This window comes from Rhopalosiphum padi, chromosome 2 (genome assembly GCF_020882245.1).
Source record: "Rhopalosiphum padi isolate XX-2018 chromosome 2, ASM2088224v1, whole genome shotgun sequence".
NCBI lineage: Eukaryota > Metazoa > Arthropoda > Insecta > Hemiptera > Aphididae > Rhopalosiphum > Rhopalosiphum padi.
In genome coordinates, this window is record NC_083598.1 from 74,282,818 (window position 1) to 74,294,562 (window position 11,745).

Here is an 11,745-nt window from a genome sequence, read left to right on the forward strand (position 1 = left end):
ACCGGCCGCCCGGCGACGGGCCAATGGCGAACGCGGCCGCGGGACGCGCGCTCTAGACGCCCTCCGACCGCGAAACCGCCCGCCCAAAGTTTCGACTTACGCGGTGTGCGCGCGTGTACGATAAGTGCTGGACGCGCAACGGTGTCGGCCCCGAAATCGGTCGTCGCCGTAAGCAGATATACGAGACGATGCCGCCGTGTGGTATATATTGGTGTGTGTATATATATATAATATACGTAATATTATATTAAATCGCTTTGTCCGCGATTAAATAGCTTTAGCGTATATTTATAATATTATGTGCACTGTAAACAAGACGATATATTATATTATACACCTGCGACCCGCCTAATATATCGTATTTTTTTGTTATAACGCACGAACTATGTGTAGTAGAGCTGAAGGGTTGTTATTTTTGTTTAACGTAAGTCCATATGACTATGCTATATATTATTATAATACTCAAACCGATTAAACTGCACATGCATAGGAAGTAACTACGTATATATATATAATAGTATAGTACTTGTTATAGATTCTCATACATAAACGTTTAAAAGGTTTAAACATTTTAAGATTTGAGACTTGACGATACGTGACGATGAAACCTATTATACGATTAATCGTTTGTTGTTATACATTATATTATGATAAACTAATATTTTTTAGTATATAGTTTAGTTTAGTTTATATTAATACAATTTATTTACTGTATTATTTTATTCTATTCTGTTATAGAATCATTACTATTCTGTGTCAAAAAACTTCTAAGTTGGCGTATATTATAGAATATTGTTGCATTTTGAATTCATGCATATATATACTCGTGCACTGGAAAGTTTTAGTACATATCGTCAGTTATTAGGTACTTATTATATCCAAAACAATATCCGGCCATAGATTTTTTGTATTAATTTGTATGTATAACATAATAGTATAATACACTATATATGTTTATATACTAATAATATATATATATACTCATCTACTATTTATACTAAAATAAAAATATATAAGTATATAGCAAATTCATTGTATCATATAATTTTAAATGAAACGGTCGTTTTCTAAAAAACAATTGTACATTATCTACACTTGAGTAAGAAATCCAATATACGCACAAAGAGTACAACACGCAACACTAAATAAACAAATTCTTACATACATATATACATATTCCATTTATATTGTAAATATGTGATACGTACTATATTTATATATTATATATTTTCACGGAAGAAGGCTGCGTGCGGGTTTCATTTTTTTTCATTTATAAATATAATACTGAATATTATTTGAATTTCGGGGGTTTTTTTTTATCAGTTCAACACAACAATATTTTAAAGATTTTTATATTCTGTACGTCAACATATTATTTTTAAAAAAAATAGACAAATTAATAATATTTATGACCATTCCTCCTCCGTAAAAGTACACACTAATAATCATTATTATTATTATACTTAATAGTTATTAAGTACAGACCATGATATAATTAAAACATATTTATATTATCGTAATTGTACAATGTTTCGAATTTTATGTTATTCGTGTATCAAACATATTTCTGTATCTCCAATAAACTTTTTAATCGCTGATATTAATGGTTAATAACTAATAATACGAGTACTATGAATATTGTAAATTTTCATAAAAATAAGTCTTTTTCTCTGAAGCTTGAAACAAATTTAAATACAAACACTAAAGATGTAGGTAGCAATAATATATTATTTATACCTGTAAGTAACTAAGACTAATATAACATTTACGATTAAACATATTAATTAAATAATGCGTCGATGAAAATCTAATCTCATGCCCTATAATATTAACAAATAATAGTATGGTTATAATATTAAACTTTACTTTCTTAGAAATATACAATTAAAAAAAAAAAAAAAAATTTGTATATTTATAGTATAAAAATCATTTACTTGACTACCGTGTGTTTATCGTTTGATATAAAGGAGAACGATTTAGTCGAAGGGTACTTTCTATGTTCTACGGTTTCGATGAATATATGTTTACGTAAACAGTATACTATTTCCCGCATAAACATAACATATAATATAGAGGCACCGAAGTTACACAAACCATGTACTTTTACTATAACAATTTTTTCGTCTATAAAAATATCTATATCCCTACTTAAGTATTCAATATTTCTTTTGAAATTTGTTAAAATCAGAACTATACGAGTTATCAAATTCGTTGATCTACGTATTTTTTTATCTCACTTCATATAATTATATGTACAAGTAATGTTTAAGTATAATTTATAAGGATTAGCGGTTTTAAATGTTCCTGAGATCATTGATTTTAGGGCTATATTATAGTAATATATAGTGTACATGGCTTATTAATTAATAATTATATTATTAGTATTTAGTGTATGATGGTAATGGAACAAGTATAGTATAGTTAAAAATGATAAGATAAATTGCCATGTTCCATATGTGATTTATATGTATTTCTTTAAAAGTACTTGAAAACTTTACAGGATTCTTAGAGATGTGTTTAAGAGAATAAATTGATGTACATATCGATGTATTAAACATCTCTTATGATGGTGCCTAATTGCAGTGGTTAAGAAAACAACAACAATGATCAACAGTCAAAGTGTTTTGAACACACTAAAAAATCGCCAGCTGTACATTTTTAACCGGACGCACTTGTGGGGGGTTAGGACATTCCGTCTTAAACAAAAATAAACACTCGAGTGTTAATATATATAGTACAGTATAATATATTATCAGTGGACCATACGATGTATTTAACAAAAAGCAGTAGGCGTAATTGGTAAATTGGCATTATATATATATTTTTTCTTTTGGGATCCTCTCGTGAACATTATAATAACATTATGTAGTTCAAGTCATCAATAAAATTGAATGGGGAAAAAAAAGTATAGAGCGTATAATATACATAACATTTTTATATACGTTGGTGAACCGGGCGCGAGCGCGTGATTACAAGGTGACGTGCAATTATGCGGAAAATTTATTGGCCGAATTTGGCGGGACACGAGAAAAGAAATGACAACTTTTCGATTTCGTTTAATTAAAGCCCTTTTGATCGAAGAAAGTTTAGCGGAACGAACGGGAAAATAGAAATAAAAAAAAAAGCAAAAAATGTAGTTATACGCGGAGAAGAGGGCAAAAACATTTTTCTCGATCGTCGAGTTTCTCTCGCCCCCGAACCCTCCGCCACCAATCGTTACGACCATCTTCGACTGGTAATCGTCCTCGCCTAACACACACACACACACACACACACATATATATATATACAGGATAATATAAATCCGAGAAATCGTATTCCCTTTGAACGCCCGCGCACGGAAACGTGACAATCATGTCTAATGACGTAATTAATTCGACGACCTGAAGAATCGGTTTTACCCTCTCCACATTGTCGCTGCTCTCATCCGCCAACGTTCGATGATTCGACAAACTTTTCATCGGCTAATTTTTCATTTATTTCCGTCTCAACCGCCTCTTCGGGCCCGGCCCTCTGACGACGAGGCGAACACGTCCGCCCCCCTCTTTTTTCCCGCTCTATAATACATCTTTATTTCTCTCTTTTTTTTTCAGCTACCCTTCTATTTTAACGACAACGATTTAGTCGATCGTCACTAATTGGTTGAGGTTGAAATAAGATAAAAAAAATAATAATAATAATAAACCGCGCAGCGTTTCACAGTTAATTTGCCATCGAACTGTATTGTATATACGCACCGAGAGTTCGACTGATTGTTATACGCTGTACGCGCGAGATTGACTTCCGACCACACAGATCCATTATATATTTATACAATACGTATTACATCGCCGCTTCAGTATAACATAATAATATAATATGATCTGTTATATGGGAAATAACATGTACAGGAGAGCCACGTGTGACATCCTCAAGTTTATATCCTCGTTAAAAATGTTATTTTACAGGCTAACGAGAGGAAACACCCTGTACACCCAATAAAATATTTTTGTTTATACAATGCCCGGGAGGTGCAAATGGAAAATGGGGTATATACAATATTAATGTACGTACATATTGCACTCATTTATAGTATTTTATTAAGCGTCAAACGACCTATAATATATATTTAACACGTATACGCGTTACGTACACTCACACCCACCCCACCCCGAGAATACACAACACATATTGTACTTATAATATATTATAAGACCACACAAATATTATGTTTTGTCATATAAATGAAAACGGTAAATCGGCGTTCAAGAGATCGATATTTTTTAAATTATATATTATACTCCATCAGTTATTTAAAATGTGTGAACGGCATTTCGTGTATAATGATACAGTAAAGATTTGGCTATTAAACTATACATGATATCATATAATTAATAATAATAATAATATTGTACAAAGTGATTTACTGAGCATGTCAATCCCCATTCTTTCGTAACACAGTTATAAAAAAATCTAATTTTTTTGTATTTTTAAATTCGTGAGGTTTTATCATTTTTTGTAATATAATATAATGAGTTTTCTTTGGAGATACAAATTGTTTTTGAAATGACACGGAAAAATCTAGATTGAGCTTGCTTGGAAAATCATCTAGTATAAGGTTAATTTGACCGTAAACATATTAAATACATCATTCATAGGTATTAAATAATAATGATGACGGATAAAAAGCGTATTAATTTAAAATCAAGTATAAATAAAATATTTCGTAGATTACACTGGTAGAACGACCTAATAAATTTTTTTAATCTTACTAATTAATTAATCAATGTTTATCGACAAAAATCACTATAGGTACTAATATAATATAATATTATATTATTTGGTATAAAACGTATTATAATAACGGTGTTAAAGGATAACTTACGAATACCTATAGAGTTAAGAAGGGTATTTTGTAACGATGGACCAAATTTAAAAAATATACATAATACCTAATAATTCAACTTTAAATCGTAACTGGCAGGACTAAAATAAGAAATTCGAGTAGAATTAAAAAAATTCTCAATTCTCAATTCCAGCTATACGTTGTACCTATTCATGTATATATATAATAATAATAATATATTATATATATATATGAATATATAAAAAATTACTGTATAATAATATAATATTCTATTCCGAACGTCAATTGAAACCGGGAAAACGGTGTTTCTCGCAATAGGTACAATAGGCAACAATTTTGACAAGTAATTTTCGGCATCCCCTTTTTTTCGACTTCGCCAAAACATGACTTATTTCTGAAAAAGTTTACTACGACGACATTGCATTGAGATTTTTCTGAGGACGAATTACTGAAGGTAATATTTACCCTCTTTCAAGACCACAGTTTGGGTACGTACATTTTTATTTTTTTGACATTGCACCTAATTGAATGGGTTTCGTGACGAGCACGTGACATATATTATTTATCATCATGTCTATCACATATTTTTTTTCATAGGTCCTTATTGAACTACGTGCGCTGTCATATACAATCACGGATTTCGATCGGTCATCCTCAAGCGAATTTGTTGTACCGATATATCGTCGACATTCGCTATTATAGAATACTATACGAGAAGACCTTTTTTTCTAAATTTTTCTGTATAAAATAAAAAAAATCAATTTTACTTGATTTTATATAATTTATAATATTATAATACGTAAATAATTATTTTCTTATACATTATAAATGTTGTTACACAGTGCATAATTTCTTGTTTAATTCAAACAAGTCATACGGAAATTGCGCGATTAGTGTGAAAACTCAATTTCGATAAGAAAAAATAAAAATAATGTCAATGCCTATATTAATTGAACGCGCCTGCCTTATTGTAACAATAAAAGTAAAAGACCTACTTGAGGAAAAAACCGCGTTATTAGTCTATAGTTTTACCACCGCCCGCCGGTGGTTAAGTGCTTGCGAATCACACCGGTGCCTACCTATACATATATACATAGAATATATACGCGCGTAGTTTTTCGTCGTATTAGGCCCATTGTGCGGCCGATGAATAGAGCTCAGATTGGAGGACGGAAAATATTATGATAATATTATAACGCGTGTGCGACTTGCGTGCACGGCGAGCGACTGTGCTCGGCGCGTCGGCCGCGTGCGCTCGAGGCGCGGCCACGTGAGTTTAGCTCAGTCCACGGAGCACGGACAATGCTTCGCTAAAGAGACGGAGACGAGTGCCCTTTGCGACCGAACATAATACACACAATATGTATATGGTGTATGAATATATATATATATATATATATAGTAAAGTAAGTACGGCCGCGACGACACGAATTCGCCACATCCGCAAGCACCCCCCGCACCGATACCCACAGTAATCTAACGCCCTCGCGGGGGGGGGGAGAGGGATCGGCCGCGTATTGTTTTTTCGGTCATCGGACACGATAATGATTCCCGCGTAAATGGGACGGCGAAAAGGGGTAGTTGAACGTATGTGTGCGTCCGTACAACGAGTATATTATATAAATATAATATGTGTAATGTGTATATAATAATATACCGTTTGCGATGTCGATTATTGTATGTATGTATATATAACAATATTATAATAAAGGCATATGGCCGAACAAACGTTTGGACCGCGTCGTTATTCCGACGGGCTTTTAACGAATTTTGTCGCCATATATTATATTATTGTATTGTATAATATTATGGTAATACTTTAATTAATAATTAATTTCGAAACTTACTGCAGCACGTTTATATAGTATTATACGAATTGAGTTTAATAATAAACGATGATATATTACGTTAAAAATAGTTTTAAAATAATCGGGAAAAACTAAAAAACAATTTCTGGAAAAATGGAATACTTACGCAATACACCGGTTTTTGACAAAAATCGAATTTAATAATTTGATTTTGATGTTAAATTTGACAAGACACTTAAGTTTTACCGTTGATTTTATAATGAAAATATGATAATACTATTACTGTTACGTAAAAATTCCAATATTACACTTGCATTTTCCACGAAATTCGATAAGATAGTAATACAATATTATACGATCAGTTGCTATTTAAACATTATCCGTTCAATGTTGAGTAAATTACAATCGAAATGCTATTGGTAATTAATGATTACACATTTTGTTTTCATTAATTATTAAATTGTTATTTGCAGAGATGGAGATGTACTAAAACTGCATGTAAATCTGTTATAAAAATTAAATATAAATTATCTTACTGAAATCAAACGCAAAAATCAATCATAATCATGATAACCATGAACCACCTATTCTTAATAAATAGAAAATTAATAATATTTTAAACTACGATAATATGCATTCGTGTTTGATTTGATGTCTTATGACATTTCAAACAATTTTTAACTTCTAAATTTTACAATTTACTTAATAAATAACTATTAACTATGTTATGAATTTTGTCTTATTTACTTCCTATCTTATTTATTATTAATTTATTGAAGTCATAAAAATTTTCTGATGTGATGTTAATATTAATATTTAAAACAATTGATAATTGTTAAAAATTATACGCAAAAAATATTTCTTTTTTAATTAAAAATTAAATGTTAATATGGATAAATCTCACGAATTGACTTAATATAATAATATATAATGTATAATATTATTAAAATTATTTTTATATATAAAATTTTTATTTTATTTTATTATTTTTATTTATATTAATTGGGTGAAACAATATTTATTATTGGTAGGTTAGGTTAACTGTTGTATTTAAAACCATAAAATAGCGTTTAATTATTTTTATTTTTATTTATTAGTTCAATAATATTATTTATTTTCATTTTTCGATTAAAATATTAATATATAATATTAAAATAGACACATTTCTCGTCTTCTCAATTTTAATACATAAAAGCTGTTTTATTTATAAATGTCTACAGTTATCATTTTTTTTAATTTTGCTATAAATATAACGAAATAACGTTTTTCTTGTGTATGTAGTATATATTATAACATTTTAATAGAAACATTAGAAACATTTTTCAATTTGACTATTTGAATTTAATAACTTTAAAATCTACCTAACAGCCTAACAAGTATACCAAAAACAAGTACACAACTCGTGTAACCAGAAAAAAAACTTTAAGGACACAACTCCGTATTTCGGACACAACTTGTTTGCAGCTTTTTATGACTCTCACATGTGTACGCTGCATCGAATAATGTTCATTGTACAATATGTACATTGTATATATTAAAGTTCTACTATTAATATTGACTTTAAATGTTTATATTTTTTTTCGAGTATTACTAAAATAAATATTGTTTTTTGCTAGTTATTTTATTTTACTTTTTTAGTTTGAAATGATGATTATTTTTAGTATAATGACAATATAGATAATTAAAACATAGAACAAAACAAATAAATAATGGTAAGGGAAGAAATAATATGACTAGAAGCAAAGATTTATTTATTTACGGTAAAATATAATGATAAACACATACACAATTCCCTTTAACTGATCATTAGTTTATAGTTTATACCGTAATTGTATTCCATTATAAAAAATAAGATGAACCAGTATTTTAACCAGTTATAATAATTATTCAATTTGAAAATTTATACATAAACTCAATTAAAATATCACACTGCTTAATCTTCAAAATGTTAATATTAAATATTTATTGTATTTATAAAACTAAAATAAATAATAATAAATAATTGTTAACCTTCTATCGGTCGCGCGGGGTAAATAATCTCCCAGTCTAAATATAAACATCAGTAAAACTTTCCCACGATAACGTGCCTACGTTATATCTTGTATAGCTGTTGATAACATGTTTATCTGAATTTATGATTCGACCAAAGCTTATTTTAGTGAATCAGTTAGTTTTAACCGTTGATTGTGTCGTTTTTGGAAATTATTTACCCCGTGCGACCAATTATTATTTTTTTTATACAACATGGACGAATTCCAACGGCGACGTATTCAACAAATGTTAGATGATGCTAGTGATGAGGAAATCTGGGGTGATATTTCTAGTGATGAAAATGAAGATGCTGAACAATCACAAGTTTCGAATCACGATACAGACACGGAACAGTCGGGATACTCGGATGAAGATAATGGTATTACACGCGATACTATTGATGTTTGTGATGAAAAAAGTTATCATGAATCTGATGACGACTTACCTTTGGCTATGCGGTTGGTCGATTCGTATTATGGTAAAGATGGTACTAAATGGAACCGTGAAAAACCACTTCAGATAAGACGAGCCTATGCACAGAATGTTCTTACCGAGAAATCAGGTGTAAAAGAAACTTCGAGACAAGCGAAAACTATAGTAGATTCGTGGTATATTTTTTTTCCAAAATCTATGTTGGAAATTATAGTCAAATATACGAACGTATACATCCAAAAGGTACGACCAAATTTTACGAGGGAACGAGATGCTTCTGACACAAATATTGCAGAAATAAAAGCTGTCATTGGAATTCTTTATATGATAGGTAAATATAATAAATATATATAATATATAATTATAATATATTTATATTATATATATTATTATAAAATATTATAATTATATCATATTATATTTGCCATATTATTTTTATTTCAATTTTTTTGTGTATGTATACTTAGGTGCTATAAAATGTGGACACCGAAGTTCGGAAGATTTATGGAAAAAGGATGGAACAGGGGCAGAACTATTTTCGTGCGTAATGTCAGAACGAAGATTCCGGTTTATACTCCGTTGCATTAGATTTGATGACGTTCGAGGTCGAAGTGAACGACATAAAATTGATAAAATAACACATATACGGACAATATTTGAAATGTTTGTGAGCAGTTGTAAAACGGCCTACTCCATGTCTGAATATACCTGCATCGACGAAAAATTACAAGCGTTCCGTGGAAAATGTTCATTTCGTCAATACATACCGAGTAAGCCAGCAAAATATGGAATAAAAATATTTGCCCTCTGCGACAATTTAAATTTTTACACAGGAAATCTTGAAATTTATGCTGGTACACAACCTGATGGGCCGTTCAAAGTTGATAATGGTGCCGCTAGTGTTGTCAAACGGTTAATTCAACCGATTTCAAAAACTGGTAGAAATGTAACTACTGACAACTGGTTTACCAGTGTTGAGTTAGCTAACGATTTACAAAAAACACATAAACTTTCACTACTAGGTACTTTACGGAAAAATAAAAGACAGATCCCCCCCGAGTTTACTCAAACAAAACACCGAATTATAACATCTTCGTACTTTGCATTTAGTAAAAATCAAACGTTGGTTTCATACATGCCGAAAAAAAATAAAATTGTTTTAGTTCTTTCAACAATGCATTTTGATAAAGCAATTGATACAAATACGAATGAAGCAAGAAAGCCGGAAATAATTACTTTATATAATGCCACCAAAGGCGCCGTCGATAACATGGATCGCATGACGGAAAATTATACAGTAGCTAGGAAAAGTTTCCGATGGCCATTGACAGTATTTTATTCTATGCTAAACATCGGAGGTGTCAATGCTCAAATAATATATCAAGAAAACTGCCCAAATAACAAAAAGACACGTCTTGATTTTTTGAAATGTTTATCTCGAGAATTGATGAAGGAGCATATGGAATATCGCTGCACTATCATATCATTACCAAAGGAAATAAAAAATAAAATTGTAAAATATGGATTTCATGTAAATGCTACAGAGGAAATTCAACGAATTCGACAATCAGGGAGATGTTCTTTTTGTGACAGAAATAAGGATCGAAAGACAACAAAAGTATGCACAAATTGTGCAAGACTTATTTGCCGTGATCATCTCATAGAAATGTGTCCAAGCTGCTGTGAAGAAATGTAAATAAAACAAGAATATATATAAAATTAATATTATAATTTAATTTAATTTGAAAAAAAAAACACAATTTTGGATTTAAATATTAAAATGTACTTAATGTATAATTTTAAATAAATAAATACGGTTGTTCATCAAAATACATACATTTTGGAAAATTTTTACCCCGCGCGACCAAATATGAAAAAAAAAACCGCGCGACCGATAGAAGGTTAAACTAATAAAATAAGACATAATTTCATTTAACAAAATAATTTCTTTATTAGCTTCATCTGATTAGGTACATTTAAGTATTTTTACCTTAAAGTAAGATTATTATCTATTTCAGAAGTAGACTGTAAAAATATTTATTACTTTTTACGTATACCATTTAACAAGAATTTTAAGATAGCAGCGAATACAACAAAGAATGTCTTAAAAATATCAACTATAATTTATTATAATATTATGTAACTGTGGTATCAACAAAATAGTGAATAAAATTCGTCTTAACTGTTAGTTTGCTTGCCAAAGGTTAGGTTAAGTTAAGTTATCCCTAATGAAATACCGATGAGAATAAGCAAACGCGATATTCTAGACCAGTATTTATCGACCTATATATATTACAGTGACATAAAATATTCATAAAAAATAATGATAAATGTAAATAATAGATAACTTATTTTTAATCATCTTAGAAATTATAGAATGATTTGAATTAAAATTTAACACGCCCATATAACAGTGATACACTTGAGACTAAATATATAACAGAGCAGTGTATCTACTTGCCTACTTTTTTTTCGTTTTTATTTTACTAATTACATTACATAGAAACTATTTTTATACTATTATTATAACATAATATCTGTATGACTCTTATCTGTTTCATCACAATTACAAAACGTATTTTAAAAATAAAGAATTTCACCAATTAAAACATAAAGTATATTTGAATG

The 11,745-nt window shown here is 29.7% G+C and overlaps 1 protein-coding gene across 1 annotated transcript; it reads left to right on the top strand.

The window, feature by feature from the left end:
* Positions 1-8,898: 8,898 nt before the first annotated feature.
* LOC132919070 (piggyBac transposable element-derived protein 4-like) lies at positions 8,899-10,813 on the top strand. Its single transcript, XM_060980419.1, has 3 exons — positions 8,899-9,448; positions 9,585-9,684; positions 9,793-10,813. Exons 1-3 carry the CDS (start codon positions 8,899-8,901, stop codon positions 10,811-10,813), a joined length of 1,671 nt encoding a protein of 556 aa, XP_060836402.1.
* The last annotated feature ends 932 nt before the right edge of the window (positions 10,814-11,745 follow it).